The sequence below is a fragment of the Peromyscus californicus genome, unplaced genomic scaffold (genome assembly GCF_007827085.1).
Source record: "Peromyscus californicus insignis strain IS unplaced genomic scaffold, ASM782708v3 Scaffold_4__1_contigs__length_199733344, whole genome shotgun sequence".
Lineage (NCBI taxonomy): Eukaryota > Metazoa > Chordata > Mammalia > Rodentia > Cricetidae > Peromyscus > Peromyscus californicus.
Window position 1 is genome coordinate 70,456,140 of NW_026294562.1, and position 22,921 is coordinate 70,479,060.

A 22,921-nucleotide genomic window follows, 5' to 3' on the forward strand; every position below is an offset into this window, starting at 1 on the left:
TCCTATAAACACTTTTCTTGGGGATGAGGAAGTAGTTCAGTTGGGAAAAACAAAGCTTGTCCATTAGTCACCCAACTCTGGATTAGAGCCTCAGAATGACATAAGCAAGGTGTTGTAGCTCATGCCTGTAATCCCAGCACTAGAATGGCATAAAAGGATTAGAAGTTCAAAGTCACCCTTAGCTACACACCAACTTCAAATCCAGTTTGGACTATTGCACGCCCTGTCTCAAAAAACAAACAAACAATATCTGCCTGCCAAATGCCTGCATTAGTTTCCATTCACCAACCACTCCCCACTCATTCCCACCACGTTGTCAGTGCCGAGTCTTCTAATCTTCTAATGTGATGGGTCACAAATGGCATCTCATTATTACAATGTGTGGTTTTGGTTGAGGTAGAATTCCTTTCATGTGTGTCTTGGCCATTACAGACTTCTTTTTACATCTTGTAACTTGCTTGCTCTTTTCTGTTTTTTCTTTCTTCTCTCCTTTTTAAAAAAGATTGTGGCCGGGCAGTGGTGGCGCACGCCTTTAATCCCAGCACTCGGGAGGCAGAGCCAGGTGGATCTCTGTGAGTTCGAGGCCAGCCTGGGCTACCAAGTGAGTTCCAGGAAAGGCTCAAAGCTACACAGAGAAACTCTGTCTCGAAAAACCAAAAAAAAAAAAAAAATAAAAATAAATAAAAATAAAAAAAATAAAAAAGATTGTGTGGAGGACTAGTGAGATGCACAGTAGGTAGGGTGCTTGTGCAAGCCTCGGATCCTAACCCTGGAGCCCAAGTGTGGTGGTTTGAATGACATGTCCCCCATAGGTCTCACACATTTGGATACTTAGTCCCTAGTTGTTGGTGCTGTTTGGGGAGGCTTAGTGGGTATAAGGCCTGGCTGAAGGAAGTGTATCACTGGGGGCTTTGAGGGTTCAAAAGCCACATGCCACTCCCATTCTATCTGTTTCCTGTTTGAGTCTGAAATGTGAGTTCTCAGTTGTTTCAGCCTCCATCGCTTGCCTGAGGCCATGCTGTCCCACCATCAGACTCTGACCCTCTGGAACTGTAAGCCCAAAATAAGCCCTTCTCTAAGCTGGCTGATGGTGTTTTGTCACAGCATACAAAAGTAACTAATATACCACATAAAAGTGGAACTTGAAAACCGACTCCACAAAGTTACCTTCCAACATTCACATGACTTCTGCCACAACACATCATGCATACATATCCCCAAAACACAAATACTAATAAAACTGTCAAGTGCACACATGTGGGAAGTATACCTGTGTCTGGCTTTTATGTGGCACTGGGGATCTGAACCCAGGCTCTCATGTTTGTATAGCAAGTACTTGACCCACTGAGCCACCTCCCAGCCCCTTACTAACTTTTTTTCTTAAGACTTAAAAAAAATTTTGTTTTAAAGATTTTATTTTTATTTATGTGAATGTGTTTGTGTTTATGTAAATGTGGTGCTCACAGAGCCCAGAAGAAGGCATCAGATCCCTGGAGCTGGAGTTCCAGGTGGTTGTGAACTGCCTTGCATGGGTGTAGGAACTAAACTCAGGCCCTTTAGAAGAGCAGCAAGTGCTCCTAAATGCTGATCTGTCTCTCTAGCCCCTATTTTATTTTAAATTATGTGTACATGTGTATCACTGCATGTAGGTATGTGCTCATGAATACAGCTATCCTGAAGGCCAGAAGATGGCACTGGATCCCCTGAAACTGAATTGGCCATGCTGGTCAGTTTTATGTCAATTTGTAACAAGTTAGTCATTTAGAAGAGGGAACCTCAATTGAGAAAATGCCTCCAGCAGATTGGCCTGTGGGCAAGCCTGTGGTGCATTTTCTTGACTGATGATTGATGTGGAAGGGCCCGGCTCAGTGCCACCCCTGGGCTGGTGGTCTTGGGTGCTATAAAAAAAAAAAAAAACATGCTGAGGAAGCCATGAAGAGTAAGGGAAGAAACGGCAGTCCTCCATGGCCTATGCATCAGTTTCTGCCTCTAGGTTCCCGATTTCTCTGGATAACAGACTACAAGCTATAAGATGATATATACCCTTATTTTGGTCGTGGTGTTTTATCACAGCAATAGAAACCTTAACTAAGCAGTTGGCATGTGGATGCTGGGAATGGAATTCAGGTCCTCTCCAAGAGCAAATGTGCTCTTAACCACTGAGCCATATCTTCACCCCTGTTATTTATTTATTTTAAAAATTGATGTATATGTCTGTGTGTGCCTTGTGTATGCAGATGCCACTGGAGGCCAGAAGGGAGCATCAGATACCCTGGGGCAGAAGTTATAGGCAGTTGTGAGTTGGCCAACACAGGTGCTAGGAACTGACTGTGGGACCTGTGGAAGAGCAGCAAGCACTCTTGGCCACTGAGCCATCTTTCCAATCCCTACATCTGTTGGGGAGTTGGGGTGGCGGATGTTGTTGTTTTGAGACTGGGTGTCAAGTGGCCCAGGCTGGCCTTCAATTCACAATGTGGCCAATGCTCTACTTCTCAGGTCCTGGGATTATAGGCATATGCTACCATGCCCAGTATAATTTACATTTTTCAGGATTATTGTCTTGACTATAATATTAGTATATCTTTATGAGTATATCTGAAGCTGAGGAGCTATAGCAATTGAAGGGTGCTGAAGAAGCAGAAGCCATTTTTCTTTGGGTGAGTGGATACTGGTAGATTACTCATGTACATTTAGGCAGAATGAACTGGACTCAGTGAGTTAAAAAACAAAGAGGAGGGCTGGAGAGATGGCTCAGAGGTTAAGAACACTGGATGCTCTTCCAGAGGTCCTGAGTTCAATTCCCAGCAACCACATGGTGGCTCACAACCATCTACAATGAGATCTGATGCCCTCTTCTGGTCTGCAGACATATATGCAGTCAGAACACTGTATAATAAATAAATCAATCTTTAAAAAAAAAAAAAAAAACAAAGAGGAATTCCAGCACTCAGGAGTCAGAGGCAGGTGGGTCTCTGAGTTCGAGGCCAGCCCAGTCTACAGAACAAGTTCCAGGACAGCCAGAGCTACACAGGGAAATCGGGTCTCAAAGAACCAAAATCAAAAGACAACAAAAACAAAAACGAAAAAAAAACAAAAAAAAAAAAACAAACAAAATTAGGACACGAAGATGAAAGGGACAAATGTTAGGGAGAGGTCTAAGATGATTAAGGGAGGTTGGAGGTAGATATGATCAAGACACACACCACACATGCATGAAATTGTTGAGTAAGTTTAAAATATTTTTAAAACTAAAAAAAATCTACAAAATTACTTTTCAAATTATAAACTAATAAGAATGAACTATCCAGAGTCATTTGGACTACTGGTAATTTTCTGTATTAACGGTCTTTTTTTTTGAATGAAGGTTTTCTGTGTCCTGGCTGTCCTGGAACTCAGTCTGTAGAACAGGCTGGCCTTGAGCTCACAGAGATCTGCCTGCTGCTGACTCTTGAGTGCTGGGATCAAAGGTGTATGCCACCACCACCTGGCTTAAAGCTAATTTTTTTCTTCCAAATTTTACTTAAATGAGATCATATTATAAAGACTTATCTCCTGCCCCCCACTGATATAGAGAAATGTTTTAAAACTGTAATTTACCTTTAAAATCTACTTACAGGTCTGAGGTGTGGCTCAAAGGCAGAGCACTTGCTTGTTGTACGCAAAGCCCTGGGTTTGATTTCCAGCACCAAGAGAAAATACTTCATACACACTGGTTATCATGAGCTAGCTGTTCTTCCTTTTGTGTGCTAAGGTATGGCTTTCAAATCACATCAAGTAATACACAAAACATACCTTCCTCCGATCTTTAAGGATTCTGTCCAAACTCTCTTCATTCACTTTGCTTGCATAATCATAAAAACTGTTTTTTTAAAGAAGAAAAAAATCAATTAAAATGCTATAGTACTGTGACATAGACATGACTACAGGGGCCTACAGAACATCTAATCCTAATAGATGCAACTGCTTCTTCTCAAGGTTGGTAAACAGAAATCAGCTTAAGTGCTTTCTTGATAGGAAGCTACACTTTGTATCAAATACTACTCAAGAGATTGCTCCATTCAAAAGACATTCCTTCCATGTGTGGGAAGTAATCAAGTAATTACAAAATGTGGTTTCAAATGGCTCCACTACTTTGTTTCTAGTATCAATTACTTAGGAAAAAAGATAAAAGCACCTCATTTTCTGAGAAACGAAGGGAAATGAACATTTGTGGAATGTTTAACAGACCCTCCTCTGGATGCTTTTTCATTACATATTCTAGCCACAGTGCTGAGGCATGAGTTCATCAAAATTCAACAAGGTTTTCTGCTATTTTTGTGGAAAGAGACAGCAAAACTAACCAACTGGTCCCAACTGCAGAGCTAGTGGGACAGACAAGTCAGATGTGCTGACACGAGGGCCCTTGTCCCTGGTGATGGTCTTAGAAATGCCCCACCACTGGCTACGTGGTGGTGGCGCACATCTTTAATCCCAGCACCTGGCTCTGGTCCTGTATTGCATATGCCTACTTCAAAAGAGAACCTTAAGGAGAAGGGACCTCAGAACGCAGCAGATTCTTATCCTCATAAAAAGTATCCTGCCAATCAAGGACAAGATGTTGAATATTTGGTGACAGGTACACATCCATATCCACCAGGACCTGGTGTTGCCCTGACTGCTGATACTAAGATCCAAAGAATGCCAAGTGAGTCAGCTACACAGTCTTTAGCTGTGGCGTTGCCGAATCAGGCCAGAGTTGACGCAAATCATCCTGCGCCTGCTGGCAGTGAGTACCGACACCCCGGGGCCTCTGACCGGTCCCAGCCCTCAGCCATGAATTCCATGATTATGGAGGCCGGCAATACCAAGAACTCTGCATTAATGGCTAAAAAAGCCCCTATGATACCCAAACCCGAGGCAGAGCCAGGTGGATCTCTGTGAGTTTGAGGCCAGCCTGGTCTACAGAGTGAGATCCAGGACAGGTACCAAAGTTACACAGAGAAACTCTGTCTCAAAAAAACAAAACAAAAAAAAAAAAGCCAAAAAAAAAAAAAAAGAACACCGAAGAAAAGGTGAGTATGGGGGCACCTATCTTTAATCCCAGTACCTGGGAGGCAGAGGCAGGGGAATCTCTGAGTTTGAAACCAACTTGGTCCACGGTTAGTTCTACGTCAGTTGGGGCTACATAACAAGATCCTATCTCAACAATGACTACTGTTTATGTGGGCACACTGGAAGAAAAGCACTGGCCTGGCTTTAGAGGGGGGTGGGGAAGAAGCAGAGCCTGGGGAGTTTTCTGAAATCCACACACGAATCCTCAGGTGGAAGGGGATGGGTTAAGAAAGAAGACCAGGGATGTAGCTCAGTGGGACTGGCTTGCTTAGCATGTGAAAGACCCTCCATTCATCCAGTCACAATGACAGAAGGCCTGGTGCTAGTTTGGGAGCATCTACTTTTCCCTGCAGGTGTCACTCGCCTGTTGCTTTGTCCTTCAGAATGTCTCTCTTCCAATAAGTTCTGTCCTTCAGTGGCCAATGTTACAGAACTGGTATATATTAACTTAAACACAAAAGGGAAAGTTTATGTTCCTTTTTTTTAAAGATAAGCTCTCACTGTGTAGCCCCAGTCGGCCTTGAACTCACAGAGATCCAACTGCCCCCACCTCCCAAGTGCTGGAACTAAAGGCATGCACCACCACTCATTGGCTCCTTAAAATAAAAGCTGATCATTGAATATTTTTAATTTTTCTCAAAATTAAATTTATATCTATATGTGATTTCTATAAATAATTTTATCTATATGTAATCTTTGAGTAACTTTCTTCTCTAAGTAAAGAATTCTTGACAGAGAGGTTGAGAGAAAGCTCAATCTAAAGCACTGACACATGATTTACATGTCCATGCATCCCTTTTCCTACTCAAGCACAGTTGCGCAAACACAGTTACATCCAATAAATAAGATTTTGAAGGCAGGTGTGGCAGTGCACTTGAGAAGGAAGATCATAAATTCAAGGCTAGCCTGGTCTATATAGCAAGATCTTCTCTCAAGCAATAAACAACACACATGTACGCACGTGCATGCACACAAACACACACACACACACACACACACACACACACACACAAACCGAGAAAAAAAGCTTTAAATAGATTTGGAGTATCCTTAATTATGCTTATAACATAACCAATTACAGGCCTAAATTCACTGGTTTCTAACAACTTTTTCAATGAGGATCCAAACTATAAAAACCACATATGGCTTACCTAAAAAGTTTTGAACAGGGTTGATGGTTATGAATTTCTGTAATCAGACAAAGGAAAAAAACAAAAATCAGTTAATCATGTAAGGCACGGGCAATTATAAAATAGCTCAGGATTTTTTTCAAACCAAAATTTAGGATAACCAAGACCATTTTCTTCTTGTAAACAGGTGCCATGTGTATGCCATGAAGGCAGTTGACTGCTTCCCATTACAGCAAGAGATGAGGTCTCAGAACAAAGCAGACTGGAGAGTGAAGTTCTGCTTTCACTTGTCTCTGTGTGATGAGTGCACATCTGACAGTTCTTATTCAGGAAACGAAGCTATTGTACAACTTACTCAATCTTACCTATTTAAACAAAGCATCACAGGAAAACGTAGCCACTGACTGGAAGCATTTAATCAAACTGGATAAAAGCTGTGGGGACAGCTTTGGAAGAGAAAGGCCTCAACTTTCCTACCATTAATAACCCTCTAATGATGCCTGACAACTCGGGCCAGGTGTTTGGAATGCTGGATATCTATTAACTCTTTCAGAGCTGGTTGGCATTAAGGAAAACAGTCATTTATTAGACAGATCCTAACAGCTTCTAAAAAGATGCTGGGTTAAGCAGAATGAACAATTTCTTCAAACTCATCAGGGGGCCACAGGCTGGTTTTTTAGGAAAGCATGAGACTAATTGACTATTCAATTCTATTTACCACATTTTCCTACAGAGTGACTCATCACCTGCTGTTTAAAAAGACACAGCCTTGGGGTTTTAGGCAATAATTTTACCTCAATTAAAATAAAACCAGTGCCTTCAAGGACAGAGCTATTCTCACTAGTTAAGGCTCCCCGAATCCATGTCCAAATGCAGAACTGCCACTGAAAAGAAGAGTTCATTTGCCCCACTATGGTATCAATACACAATACAAAAAAGAAAACCTCATCTAGAAAATTCCCTTCTTTTGATGCTTACAGTGATACAATGCACTACCCTTACATTATTTCAGATACTGTTAGTCATTACGATGACTATGGAACATGGTTAGCAAAAATATTACTTAGGATTTAGGAAAAAGAAAACTTACCTTTTACTTTAAAGGTAACACTATTTTGTTGATTGAAAGCACTAGAGCAAATTCTGAACTCTGAACATGTAGTAGTCCTCAAGCTAAATTGTCCAGCATCGACCTTCTTAATTTATAAGTCAGAATAGAGCAGTGATTCTCAACCTTCCTAATGCAGTTCTTTATCTGTGGTGACCCTCAACCATAAAATTATTTTCATTGCTACTTAGTAACTATAACTTTGCTACTGTTCTGAATAGGAATGTAAACATCTCATATGCAGGATATCTGCTATGTGACTCCTGTGAAAGGACTGTTGGGACTCCCAAAGGGGTCATGATCTACAGGTTGAGAACCACTGGATTAGAGGCATACAGACATGCTCTAGGCATGTAGGTCATGGGGGGAAAGTCTGTCTAGTATATGTGGAGGCCCTGGATTTGATATCCAGTACTTAAATAATGCAATCTTTGCACTCACTTAACAGAATCTGGCAATTTAGATTTTTAAAAAAAAACATTTATTTGTGTGTTTGCAACCATCATAGTACATGTGTAGAGGCCAGAGATCAATTTAGTCTTTCTTTCCACTACATGGGTCCAGGGGCTCAACTCCAAATATTACGGTAGGAAGTGCTTTTACCTACTGGGCTATTTTCCTGGCCTTGCATCTATCAATTTAACCTTTATTTACTAGATGAATTCTGAAAACATAGGTGCAAATAATAAATAACTACACACACCAACACCTTATGAAGTAAAATTCTACTATTCAGAATTTTAATAGCATTTTGTGTCTGTGTGAGCACCTACATATGCCATGACACAGGTGTGGAGGTCAAAGGACAACTTTCAGGAGCTGGTTCTCGTTTTCTACCACGTGGATTCCAAAGATCAAACCAAGAGGTGGGGTGGGTAGTTTTTAGTTTTTCAGTGGATTATGGATATTTGTCATTGTTTAGAGTGGCTGGTTACAAGTTGTTATTAGTAATGGTCAGGAAAAAAGCTGAACAAAAGAGATTAGATTCAGGGTTCTTGTTTTGAAAAAGAAAAAGGGTGGGATATAGATATGATAGGATAAAAGGGTAGATGATTGAATCTACTTTTCAATTAAAAAAGCAACTGCTAGTTTTAAATATTTTACACTGCCTTGGATTTTTATATATCGATAAAATTTGATGTTATTTTTGTTAGAACATACTGTAAATACATTTCTACTCTTGTCCAAGGTATTGTACCTATACAGCTCTTTTAACAATATAATGCAAATTTCTAGTCCTTGAAAGTTAATATTACATACTATTTAAGATCATAAAGAAATGCAGGTTAGTAGTTAGTCACCTATTACAATCAAACTTGTAGTCATATTGGGTATGTTTTCAAGGTCCAACAGATATATTTTAGGTAGACAGGTTGTGGGAGCCCAGCTGGGAGCCCAGCTCCCACATTTTACAACAGGGTACTCTAGAGGAGAGAGGGATAAGAAATATTAGAGGGATAGAGGGGAGAGAAACAGAAACACAGGATAGCCTCGGAAGGGTTATCCTTATCCACTGGCCCCTTCTGTCTCTTCTAAAGGACTTTTTATAGGAATGCCAAAGGATGGAGCAAATGACCTCCCCCTAGCTCAGCCAAGTGTAGACTCTTCAAATCACCTAGTAACCATGCACATGGTCAAGCAATCCTCTAATGCAGCTCTGCTGGGTAAAGCAAGCTCAGATCTCACTAGGAAACCTTTGTGGGCCTCCACAACAGGTGGTCTTCAAATACTTCAGAGAGCTACAAAATATGGCATTTAAGATATTTTAATATCATAGGTTCTTTTTTTTTTTTTTTTTTTAAATAACAATGGGACATCTGCTCCTGGCAGCACCAATCTACTTCAGACAAGATGATGGGTATTGCCGGGTGGTGGTGGCACACGCCTTTAAACCCAGCACTCGGGAGGCAGAGTCAGGCGGATCTCTGTGAGTTCGAGGCCAGCCTGGTCTCCAAAATTGAGTTCCAGGAAAGACGCAAAACTACACAGAGAAACCTTGTCTTGAAAAACCAAAAAAAAAAAAAAAAAAAAAAAAAAAAAAAAAAAAAAAGATGATGGGTATTAAAGAAACTCCATATGGAGTTTACTTTCTTTATTATTATTATTATTATTATTATTATTAAGAGATTGTCTATTCATTTTATATATCACCAGATTCCCCTCTCCTCCCTCCTCTTGCCCCAAGTTTACTTTCTTTGTGGAAAAAGTTAGTCACTGGGAAGCTGGGTGGTGGTGCACACCTTTAATCCCAGCACTCAGGAGGCAGAGGCAGGGAATCTCTGAGTCTGAGGCCAGCCTGGTCTACAGAGTGAGTTCCAGGACAGGCTCCAAAGCTACCCAGAGAAACCCTGTAAAACAAACAAACGAAAAAAAATCAGCCACTGGGCAAGAAAGTGCTCTTGCCTCGACTGCTGACAATATGCTGTCCAAACTGGACAAGCAGGACACAAAAGAAAGTGACTGCATAACTTTGCCAAGACAAGGTAATACAGCCTTTCAGAATATCCTGCTTCACAGAAAAGTCTGTCAGATATCCTAGGCCTGTAGGCCGAAGAGGGATGCCCCAACATTACAGAGGAACCTTGGGTAACTGTCCAGGCAGCTAGCTGTTTCTGTCATTTCTCACGTTTTGGAAACCGCTTGCTTGCACTTCCTGCTTACTTAGGTAATATTATTTCCTTCTCAGGTCTCTGAGGGAGTTGAAGACTAGATAGTTATAGTTTTCCTTGTTAACAAATTCAGAAAAGAAACTCACTAAAGAGGTGTAAAGTATAAGCCAGGTAGTGGTGGCACATACCTTTAATCCCAGCACTCAGGAGGCAGAGGCAGGTGGATCTGTGAGTTTGAGGTCAGCCTGGGCTACAGAGTGAGTTCCAGAACAGGCACCAAAGCTACACAGAGAAACCCTGTCTTGAAAAACAAACAAACAAAACAAAAACAAAAAAACCAAAAAGAGGTATAAATGTACAGGGTTGGGAGACATCAAAAGATGGTTTGAGGATGGTAATGTAAATTAGGATAGAAGGTGAATAAGGTACAACACTTTGCACTCACTAAGATAGGATAGATATGGAGTATTTTCTCTGAATTTGTCAAATGCTTATGGACTAGACATTGCTGATATATTTACTGTCTGTATATATTGTATAAAGTTATTGTACTTATTGTATATAGTTTTTCTTATATTAGTTATAACCTGTTATGGGATAATGCTCTTGTACACTATAAAGATTTGCCAAGCAGAAAGTATAGGCAGGGCAACCAGACTAGGGGAATTCTGAGAAGGAGGGCGGAGTCAGGAGTTGCCAGCCAGACACAGAAGAAGAAAGATAAGAATGCCACACTGAGAAAAGGTACCAAGCCACGTGGCTAAACATAGATAAGAATTATGGGTTAATTTAAGTGTAAGAGCTTGTTAGTAATAAGCCTGAGCTACCAGCCAAGCATTTATAAGTAATATTAAGCCTTCAAGTCAATTATTTGGGAAGCAGCCGCTGGGTATTTGGGAACAGGCAGGTGGGAGAGAAACTTTCTTCTTCTTCTTCTTCCTCTTCTTCTTCTTTTTTTTTTTTTTGGTTTTTCGAGACAGGGTTTCTCTGTGTAGCTTTGCGCCTTTCCTGGGACTCACTTGGTAGCCCAGGCTGGCCTCGAACTCACAGAGATCTGCCTGGCTCTGCCTCCCGAGTGCTGGGTTTAAAGGCGTGAGCCACCACCGCCCGGCCTTCTTCTTCTTCTTTAAAGATTTATTTATTGATTACATATACAAAAGAGGGTGCCAGACCTCATTACAGATGGTTGTGAGCCACCATGTGGGTGCTGGGAATTGAACTCAGGACCTCTGGAAGAATAGTTGGTGCTCTTAACCTCTAAGCTATCTCTCCAGCCCGGGAGAGAAACTTCTGCCTACAACTTTTTCTTTAGACAAAAAAGGGGAACTATGGTGATATTTTGTTTGTGCTCTAACAAAGCCTGCTTGAAGATCAGAGGGTGGAGCTAGCCATTAGTTAACCATAGAGGTCTGGAGGTCTGTATAGAGAGGAGACAGGAAGTGACATAGCTGGGAGGAGAGAGGAATATAAAGTGAGCGGAGAACTTTTTGGTCTAAGGAGTCGGAGAGGTGAGAGGTGACTGTGGCTGCTCCTTTACTTCTCTGATCTTTCAGCATTTACCCTGATAATCTGACTCTGGGTTTTTATTATTAAGACCAATTAGAATTTACGCTACAGTCTTTACTCTTGCAGATGGATCACCTGTTCTCCCTCACTTCCAACTCCACCTCCATCCTCACTCTTGCCCCCATTCTCTGTACTAGAAGGCCATTAGAACAGACTTTAAATCAATGACTTGGTCCCAGTGTGACAACTCATCTTCCACTCAGCTTCACTTTGAAACCTGTGTTTCAGTTATACAGAAACAGAGCAGATTCTCTGTATGCTTTATACAGCCTTTATTCAGTGCTCCCTTGTTGTATAATATTTTGTTTGTGTTCTGACAAATAAAGCTTACCTGAAGATTAGAGGGTAGAGCTAGCCAATAGTTAACCATAGAGGCCAGGCAGTCATGGCACACATCTTTAATCCCAGCACTTGGGAGGAAGCAGCAGGAAGATCAGGAGTTCAAGGATACCCTGGGCTACATGAGATTGAGTCAGTTTAAAAGAGAAACAGCTGGGCAGAGGTGGTACACACCTTTAATCCCAGCACTAAGGAGGTAAAGACAGGAATATAAGGTGGGTGGAGACAGGATCTCATGGCTCATTCAGTCTGAGGATTCATAGAGACGGGGCCCCGCATTCGGTCTGAGATGTCACAAAGGTAAGAAGTCTCTAGTGGCTGGCTGCTCTACTTCTCTGATCTTTCAGTTTTCACACTTGATATCTGACGCCGGGTTTTTTATTGTTAAGACCAATTAGGACTGCGCTTCACTCCCCAGAATGTGCAGCCCTCTAACCCTATGTTTTTTCCTTCATGATATCATTACTGGTTTTCCACTATGAGTTTGTCCCTTGACTCAGACACTTATGGGGTTTTGTTTCTTTTTTACAGCTTTATCTTGTGCTGTGTAGTATTTCTCTGTTTGTCATATCCTTCCCATCATTCTGGAAGACAGATATCTGGGTATTCTTTTCTTTGCCTAGCTTTGGCCTCAATCATACCAAGTCTTCAACAAGGTCAGCAAGATGGTTCAGCGGGTAAGTGATTGCTACGTAAGCCTGACAATCTAAGTATGATCCTTGGAACCCATGTAAAGGAGGAAGCAGAGAATCAACTCCACAAAGTTGACCTCTGCCTTGGCATCAAGCCCACACAATTTTATTAAAAGGGGCTAGAGAGAAGACCCAGTGGTTAAGAGCACTCTTGTAGAGGACCCTAGTTCAGATCCCAGCACCCACATCAGACAGCTCACAGCTACTTTAACTCCAGCTCTATGGGGAGCTGATGCAGGATCCTGCAATCACATGCACATACCCACCCACATAATTTAAAAAGAAAAAAAAAAGAGAGATAAAAAGAAAAAGAGATAGAGAGAAGTCCTTTAACACATTTGCTATATAAATAAACAAAACATCCCTTGCTCTATTCTGCTTATGAAGACTGCCACTTGGTTATGGGTTTAAGGTATTCCTGAAAAGACTATGCTATTTATCAAAACTAAACTGATTGAAAGGGAGGGGATACATCCATAAGCTCTCCTTCCTCTTCTTCAGCAACCTTCCCCAAAGTGAATGTTGAGTGTACCCTGTGAACTCCTGTGTAGATCAAGCAAGTATCTTTTTTTTTTTTTTTTTTTTTTTTTTGGTTTTTCGAGACAGGGTTTCTCTGTGTAGCTTTGCGCCTTTCCTGGAACTCGCTTTGGAGACCAGGCTGGCCTCGAACTCACAGAGATCCGCCTGGCTCTGCCTCCCGAGTGCTGGGATTAAAGGCGTGCGCCACCACCGCCCGGCACTCAAGCAAGTATCTTAAGAGCATGTGGAACTGTCTTTGCCAGATCCCTCTAGAAAAGACTAAAACAACACCTTCATTCATTGTAGCACAAAGTGAAATAAGCAATGGGGAAAAACTGATCTATAGTCAGTCTTCAGGTTCACTGTGGTTTTGGGGATACTATCAAGTAGTCACATACCTATTCAGTAAAAGTCAGACTAATTACTGAGTAAGAAATAGCTTTAGAAAAGACCCATGTTTACAGTTGTGCACTCTGACATAACATTGTTGTGGAATAATCTTTTTGTACACTGTGAAGATGTGTCACTCTGATTGGTTTAATAAAAAGCTGAATGGCCAACAGCTAGGCAGGATTTTTGGGGCAGAGAGGATGCTGGGACGAAAGGCAGAGTTGCCAGTGGCCGCAGGGGGAGCAGACATACAGGAGGAAAGGTAAAAGCCACACAAGTCACATGGCAATATGTAGATGAATAGAAATGGGTTAATTTAAGTTATAAGAGCTAGTTAGAAACAAGCCTAAGCTATTGGCTGAGCTTTCATAATTAATAATAAAGGCTGGAGAGATGGCTCAGTAGTTAAGAGCATTGGCTGCTCTTCTAGAGGTCCTGAGTTCAACTCCCAGAAACCATATGGTGGCTCAGAACCATCTCTAGAGGGATTTGATGCCCTCTTCTGGCATAAATGCATATATGCAGATCGAGCACTCATACATAAAATAAATAAATAAATACTAAAAAAACATAATTAATAATAAGTCTCCGTTCATTATTGGGGAGCCAACAGTCCCGATGAAAAATCTGTCTACATAACATCTTATATAATTAATTTCTATTTTTAAAAAAGGATTTACTTTAGGAGCTTGAGTTCTTGCTCAGGAGTTAAGATCATGGCTGCACTTTCAGAGGGCCTGGGTTCAATTCACAGCACCCACATGATGGCTCACAACTATCTACAGCTCTAGTTCTAGGGGATCCAACACCCTCTTCTGGCCTCCATGGATACTAGGCACACATGTGGTAACAAACACATATTCAGGAAAGCCACCCATATACATAAAAACTAAAAATAAATAAATAAAAACAAAATTTAAAAGATTTACTTTAGGCCAGGCATGGTAGTGCAGGCCTTTAATTCCAGTGTTCAGTAGGTAGAAGCAGTTGGATCTCTCTCGAGGCCAGCCTAGTCTACAGAGCGAGTTCTAGGACAGCCAAAGTTATACAGAGAAACCCCGTCTTAAAAAAAAAAAAAAAAAATCACTGTTTCTATGTATATTATGTGTATCTGTGTGTATAAGCACCCTTGAGTACAGGTGCCTGTGGAGGCCATAAGAGGACATCAGAGCCCATAGAGCTGGAGTTGCAGGCAGTTGCAAGCCACTTGACACAGGTGTTAGAAGAGAAACAAGTATTCTTAATCATTGAGCCATCTCTCTACTTCATCATATCATTTATTTTTTTTTTTTATTCAATGTATTTATTTTTGCGGGAGGAGCAAGGCATGCTATAGCATGCATGTGGAGATCAGAAGACAATCTGTGGGAATCAATTCTCTCCTTCCACCATGTGGATCCTGTGGATTAAACTTGGGTTATCTACTGAGCTATTTCACCAGTCATCATATCATCTATTAGTGGATATAATTTTAGTTTCTGTGCATTCTCTCTGCCATTTGGGTGCTGGGAATTGAACCAAGGTCCTCTGGAAAAGCAGTCAGTGCTCTTAACTGCTGAGCCTTCTTTCCAGCCCCCTTGCATTCTTTTAACACTTTATTAATTATTTAACCTTGAGACAAGGGCTCAAATAACCCAGGCTGGTTTCAAACTAGCCATGTAGCAAGGGCTCCTGAGCCTCCTGCCTCCACCTCCAGAGTTAGGTTTGATTCTAGAGGACGTGGGTTTGATTTCAAGGGCCCACACAGTGGCTCACAACTGTCTGTAACTCAATTCCAAGGTATATGAAGCTCTGTTCTGGCTTCTAGGTCTTTAGGTTTCCAAGGGCACCAGGCACACACATGATACACAGTCATACATGTAGGCAAAATACTCATACACATAAGAATAAAGATTATCCAAAAAAAAAAAAAAAAAAAGGCCGGGCGGTGGTGGCACATGCCTTTAATCCCAGCCCTCGGGAGGCAGAGCCAGGCGGATCTCTGTGAGTTCATGGCCAGCCTGGGCTACAAGTGAGTTTCAGGAAAGGCGCAAAGCTACACAGAGAAACCCTGTCTCGAAAAACCAAAAAAAAAAAGACAAAAAAACAAAAAAAAAAAAATAAATAAAGATTATAAAAAAAGGCTATTTTTAAGGACAATGACAGGCTTACCAATTACTTGCAGGAACTCTGTGTTGCTGATTTGTGAGTCACTGATACTAAATGTTTCCTCTTGTCTTACCTCTCCCAGCAAAAATCCTTCCTAAAATAACAGGAGAAAAACAACTGGTTAAACTTAAAGAAAATTTTTAGTAAAATTAAAAGGAAATGAGGACTACTATTTTATATCAATTTTAACAATAATCCAAATAAGGCATGTGGCATGTAAAGTGCTGATTTATAAACCAGCGACAGGACCACAGCAAGCTGGTATATCTTTTAATTGGATTGTATGGAAGAAAATGTCCCAAAATGACATATTATTGTAAACTAACAAGCATTCCCTGCTTTTAGGTGAGTTCATTACTTAAATCCTAGTCAGTCCCATAACATGCTAGACAATCTCAGGAAGAGAAATATACCACAGTTGCTTTCTTGAAACTTCATATAACTTCTTTATTGCTTAAAAAAAAAACCCAAAAAACAAAAAAAAAATAGGGCTGGAGAGATGGCTTACAGGTTAAGAGCACTGACTGCTCTTCCATAGGTCCTGAGTTCAATTCCCAGCAACCACATGGTGGCTCACAACCATCTGTAATAAGGTCTGTTGCCCTCTTCTGGTCATACATGCTATATACATAATAAATAAATAAATCTTTAAAACAAAAAACCCCACTAATGATGACAGAATAAAGACAATGACAGGATAGGGCTGGCATGAGAAATCAGGATTTCAGACAACACACTTTGCTTATTTACACCTGTGGAGAACATCCATCAACATAGTCAACAGGAATTCCTTTGCAGATTACCAATTTGAGCACTTGCTGCCATGCTCAGTACAAACATGGCTGGTAAGGATACACCCTAAAAGTCAAAATAACCCTCCTGCAGAGACTGATGAACTGAACCACTGTCTTATAATCTCTCTCCTGGATAACCCAGGGATTACTCCTTCCCTTTGCTCAAATGGCACCTCATCTGAGAGGCTTTGCCTGACTAACATGTGTGAAATCACATCTGCCAGACACTCTGTCCTGTATAGCCCACCTTCACTGTCTTCTCATAATATGCCGTGTTACAGACTTACAGACATAATCAATGCCCACCCTGGCTAAAATGTAAGTTCAGGAGCAGGCATCTCTGCTTGTTCACTGTTAGACTGCAACATGTACGTGGTGCCCAACCTCCCTTAGTGTTCACCAAATACTGGTTGCATAAATTTTGTTCCAACAAGGTTCTACATAATCCTTCACTCTATGCTGATTCATCAAACCAGCCACAGAAGGTCCCCAGTTTAAAAACATTTCCAATGGCAAATGCACATCTGTGGGTGAAGGCAGCAAAACAGATGCTTTGGACCCTCACTTTTGTATTTGACTTGGGAGTGTCTGCTGGATATGAAGAGGACTTGCTAGGAAATGTGAGGCCCTGAGTTCAACCCACAGCACTGCCAGCAACCCCAAAAGAGATGGAGTATCCCAAACTTCCCAAATACCACACTCAGGGCATTCTTTAAATGCTGTGGAACAATCTTTGTACACAGTAAAAATGTATTGTTCTCATTGTCAATAAAAAGCTGATTGGTGCCGGGCGGTGGTGGCGCATGCCTTTAATCCCAGCACTCGGGAGGCAGAGCCAGGCGGATCTCTGTGAGTTCGAGGCCAGCCTGGTCTCCAAAGCGAGTTCCAGGAAAGGCGCAAAGCTACACAGAGAAACCCTGTCTCGAAAAACCAAAAAAAAAAAAAAAAAAAAAAAAAAGCTGATTGGCTGATGGCTAGGCAGGATTTTTGGGGCAGAGAGAATGCTGGGAAGGAGGGTGGAGTCAGAGGAGTCACCAGCCAGCCAGAAAGGAAGCAGGATATGCAAGAGAGGAAAAAGCCACGAGTCTCGGGGCAGCACATAGATTAATAGAAATGGGTGAATTTAGGCTGGGCGGTGGTGGCGCACGCCTTTAATCCCAGCACTCGGGAGGCAGAGCCAGGCGGATCTCTGTGAGTTCGAGGCCAGCCTGGGCTACCAAGTGAGTTCCAGGAAAAAGGCACAAAGCTACACAGAGAAACCCTGTCTCGGAAAAAAAAAAAAAAAAAAGAAATGGGTGAATTTAAGTTGTAAGAGTTAGTAATAAGCCTGAGCTATCAGCCTAGCATTTATAATTAATAAGTCTCTGAGTGGTTATTTGGAAAGCTCTGGTGGAACAGAACTGATCCATGGTCCCAACAAAAAACTATGCCTACATTTAAATCTGACTAATGTACAGATTTCATTTACAAAAACAAATCTTGGGCTGGGCATGAGTGTGTCTCAGTAGTAGAATACCAAGGTCCAATCCCCATACTGCAGAGAAAGAAAAAGACAGAAGAATCTCCTCATACTCAAACAGATGTTTATGATTACTAGTTTGAGAAACACCAACTAACTGGTTATGGTGGTCCAAGCCAGCAGGATATATTGAAGAGGCTGATGTAGGAGGATCATGAGAAACACTAAATAAACTTGTCTTATCAATTCAGAGTTCTCATTACAAGGCACAAACAACTATGCCTGGCTGCAAACAAGTTTTTAGTATATCTTAAATGTTACATAAAATTATTTATCTGAAATCCAAATTTAACTGTGTTCTGTATTTCCCTATTAACCACAATAATCCTCCAGCATGAGAAACAATGATAAAACTCACATGAAGCTGGGCATGGTAGCACACATCATTAATTCCAGCACTGGTGAGGCAAAAGCAGGTGGATCTCTGAATTCTAGGCTAGACTGGTCTACATAGGGAGTTCTAGAACAGCCAAGGTCACAGAGACAGAGACCCTGTCTCAAAAGAAAAAAACAAAAAACAAACAAAAAACTCACATGACATTAAAACATTCTAAAGTTAACTAGGAATGTTTATTCATCACTGGTCTGGATTATCTGAGTAACTATTACATCAGCATTTCTCAACCTGTGGGTCATGACCCTTTTGGGTCAAATGACCCTTTCACAGGGTTTTCATATCAGATATTTACATTATGATTCATAATGGCAGCAAAATTACAGTTATGAAGTAGTGACAAAATAATTTTATGGTTGGGGGATCACCACAACATGGGAAACTGTTTTAAAGGGTTGTAGCATTAGGAAGGTTGAGAATCATTGGATTCAATTATAGCAGGAAGAGGCAAACCACAGGCCCAACTCTGTTAATGCATGGCCTGCAAGCCAAGTATGGTTTCTACATGTTCAAACGGTTGCAAAAATTAAAATAGATGCTCCATGAACTGATAAAATCATTAGCTACTCAAATTTCAGTGCTATAAATAAGCTCTTATTAGAACACAGTCACCTCATTTGTTCATGGTCTGCACTTTGTCTCTCCTTACAACAACAGAATTGAAGAGTTGCTCAAGAGACCGTATGGCTCCAAAACTTTTTTTTTAAAGATTTATTTATTATGTATACAGTGTTCTGTCTGGATGCCAGAAGAGGGCGCCAGATCTCATTACAGATGGTTGTGAGCTATCATGTGGTTGCTGGGAATTGAACTCAGGACCTCTGGAAGAATAGCCAGTGCTCTTAACCATTGAGCCATAACTCTCCAGCCCCCAAAACTTTTTTTTTTTTTTTTTTTTTTTTTGGGTTTTTCAAGACAGGGTTTCTCTGTGTAGCTTTGCGCCTTTCCTGGAACTCACTTGGTAGCCCAGGTTGGCCTCGAACTCACAGAGATCCGCCTGCCTCTGCCTCCCGAGTGCTGGGATTAAAGGCGTGCGCCACCACCGCCCGGCTGGCGTGCGCCACCACCGCCCGGCTCAAAACTTTTTAAATAGAGAGAAAGTACTATCTTTCATTATCTGGTCCTTTTCAGAAAATGTCTGCTTTCCTCCAAGAGTAAAAAACCCACCTAACAAAAACCTACCATCAGGCATAAGAAACTCTTTTTAAAGAGTTGTTGGTCAAGGCTGTCTAAGAGACTCCTAAGTCATACAGTCTATTGCTATTGCCCTTGGTTGCCCCCAAGAGGTGGAAGAAGTTCCTATTGCTGAAGACACACCTTGCACTTCAGAAACTGAGTCCAGAGGCTCCTGAGCTGGAACAGACCTGAATACCCCCACCCCCCACAGACTAGATTTCATGGTACCAGAAGCCACCATGCAAGCTTCCAAAGGAAGGAGGCAACGAACACCTGTGACACTTATGAACCACATCAATAACCAGAGTGTCACAATAACCCTAAGGGTGCAGCAGTGGCACACATAACTTGGCAGTAACCAACAGCTCTCTAATTGGACTTACTTAGGATCTATTCAATAAAAGAAAAACCATGCCTGGTACCAGACACCTAACAACTACTCAAAGCTAGTGAAGTCATGGATCTTGCAGAACCTATAACCACTTTACTACACCAGCATAACCCTAACAACAACCTAAATATTTGTCCTTATATTCATAGATAAGTGTAGTCCTCACCCCCTCATCAAGGAAACATCTCTTTGCAACAGATGAAAACCATTATCGAAAAACACAACCAATCATGGAGCCCAGTCCCAATGGATACATCTACAAAACGTCTACAAAACACTCCCACACCTAAGGCTCAGGGAACATTGTGGAAGATGGGGCAAAAAGACTGTAAGAGCCAGAGGATCATGGAGTTTGCTGTGAGATTGTTAGAAGCTGTGCCCATAAAGTCTCACACACATGACTGGCTAAACTTGAGCTGAACAAGGATGACACCAATAGACAGGCCAAAGTGGAAGGACGAAAGTCAAGAAGGCCTCAGCCCTACACAAAGAACTACAGATCACTAAGGAATGGTGAGAGTGGGAGAAACAGTCTCCCCAGGGAAGAGCACACCAACTGGTTATCCAACACAAATGGTCAGCCTTGAAAACATACATATGAGTAACATTATACAGATTGAGCAGGTTATATTTAGGAATATGTATGTACACATATATAAATATGAGCATGTAATAATGATTAATGAAAAAAGAGACCATGGGGGGGGGTGGTTGGAGGGAAGAAGAGAGAGAAATGGTGTAATTATATTATAATCTCAAAACCAAAGGAAAAAATTTTTTTAAATGTTTGCTAACCTTACCTCTACAGAATAATTTTGGCTTTAGACTAATTTTCTTAGACCAAACAAATGTGTCTTACCAAAGTAAATTCTTGGTTCTTTAACTTTAAAAATGACATTACTTTTAAGTATTCCACATCCATAAATGTAAGATTAATAGAAACGAGTATAATTGTATAAAACACAATGCAAACTATTTACTTTGTATAAAATTTTTAGCCTCATGCCAAGCATGAAATAATAGTAAGAAGACCATTATTAAACGGCTAACAATCTAGAGCTGGGTATAATGGCACACCCCTGAAATTCCAGCACATAGCAGGTTGAGATAGGATCAGGAGTTCAAGGCCAGCCTTTATTATATGACATTATCTCAAAACAGCGAAAAAGACAACAAAGAATGAATAACAATAAAAACAACAGGACCACATCAATTGAAGCTTCTTATCTTTACAATAATCTTGCCTTATACATGGACTATGATATTCCTAGGTATTCCATAAAACTGAGTAAAGCAGCACCCCTGAATTCGTAACTGTAGTCTATGGACACTAGGAGTATCACAACCACTTACATTATTAAGTGGCAGGCTGCAATACCAAAAGCTGTCTCTGAAAACAAACAAACAAACAAATAAACAAAAACAAAAACAAAACTATGCTGAATATATTCCTATCAGTAATCTCTACCATCAACCCTGTAGAGATGAAAAGAACTTTCCGCTCAATTTACTAATGGAATCACCTCTCGGAATCAGTATTTATTAATGGAAGCGAAGATTGCTGACATCAAAACAAATCCAAACCTCCTCCAGCTTCCGTTGTTTTGTAATGACAACCACAAAAGCCCACTCTCTTACTTTATGAATTTGAATCGTTCACCAATAACATCACTGAAAAAAAAAATCCCCTAAATAGTGGGTAAATTAATTACGTCCTGTAAAAGCATCTATATCACAAAGAATTTTCAGTTACAGGTCAGTGTAAAATAGAAACTATGCTCCTATGGACTCCACGGTCTACGCACTTAGGATCGCTCCTATGTGGGCCTGTCACTTCCCTATAAGACTAGTTCCGTGGACTATTACGTTCGCTGAGGAACTAAACATGCAACTTCGAGGAAGTGCAAACAGACTCTCCACCTAACGCGCCTGTTCACATTCTCCATTTTCCACTGGGGTAAAAAAAAACCACACACACACAACCAAGTCTGATAAGTATGAACAGTGACAGCCACGACAACCCGTGAGGCCGGCAGGCAGGGCTTGGGTCTCCTAGACTACAAGCCTGATCTCTCTCTACTCCTTCCAGACCCAGGGCGCTCCTCAAGTCTGTAAGCCCGACTCTCAGCGAACAGTAGGCACCCAGTTTTGCTAGGCAACTCCTGACACTGGCGGGGCCGGGCACTTTAGGTCCGCTGGACTGAGAACTGCTGTGCCAGGACCCGCCCGAGGCCGAGAGGGCCAAGTGAAGGAAGGGCCCGCGAAGTGCAGGAGCTGGAGGGGGGCGGGAGCCGCCTGGGTCACCAGCTCCTCGGCTTGGCCCCGGTATCGAGGGCCGAGCTTCCAGCAGTCCCCCCTTGGCCGCAGGCGCCGGCCCGAGGAGGAGGCCGAAGGCCCCAGCGGCCACAGCAGGGGGCCCGGCACCTACGTGGTCGGCGTTGCTGTTGGCGCTGTGGAAACACACAGCGCTGAAGGTGTAGCCCGAAATGGAAGCCGCCATGATGGAAATCTCCACCTCCCCCATCATGCCCTGCGGAGGGCGCAGAGTCTTCTGGACGTCGCGCCGCTGAGCATTCTGGGAAATGGAGTCTTCCAAGCTGCCCCGGGAGAGGACCGTGGAAATTAAGGATTCCTGATCAAAGAGACCTAGCACTTTCTGTTACACGAGTCCCTCAGAGGGCTGCTTGTCTGTACAACCTTGTTATAATCCAGTCTGTCCATTCTGCAGATGAAGCTGAAGGATGAAAGGTCGGAGATGATTCAAGCAATTGAACAGTTTGAGATTTGACACGGGAAAAGCGTGATGTAATTTCAGTCTGAACACAACACTTTGCCTGCCTGGTTGAGACTAACGTCTAGGAGAGGTGGAAGGGAGATCTACAATAATCCTGACTAGTGTAGCGACAGTGGAATTTTGGTCAAAAGCAGTGGAGCTGGTAAAACGATAGGATTCTGTATTGAAAAATAATTCAACTATAAGCCGTGTAGTAGCAAAAGAGTCGCAAATTCAATGCCAGCCAAAGCTACATAGACTTGTTTCATTGTTTCAACAAAC

General features: G+C 41.7%; 1 protein-coding gene across 1 annotated transcript in view; it reads right to left on the reverse strand.

Moving 5' to 3' along the window:
• Positions 1-22,396, reverse strand: part of Abraxas2 (abraxas 2, BRISC complex subunit) — a 41,936-nt gene extending 19,540 nt beyond the window's left edge. Inside the window, exons 1-4 of the mRNA XM_052763389.1 lie at positions 22,295-22,396; positions 15,596-15,686; positions 6,243-6,279; positions 3,793-3,859 (exon numbers count right to left, since the gene is read on the reverse strand). Coding sequence (XP_052619349.1) covers positions 3,793-3,859; positions 6,243-6,279; positions 15,596-15,686; positions 22,295-22,393 — 294 coding nt within the window. The 5' untranslated portion in view covers positions 22,394-22,396. The remainder of the gene's footprint in view (positions 1-3,792; positions 3,860-6,242; positions 6,280-15,595; positions 15,687-22,294) is intronic.
• Positions 22,397-22,921: the final 525 nt, after the last annotated feature.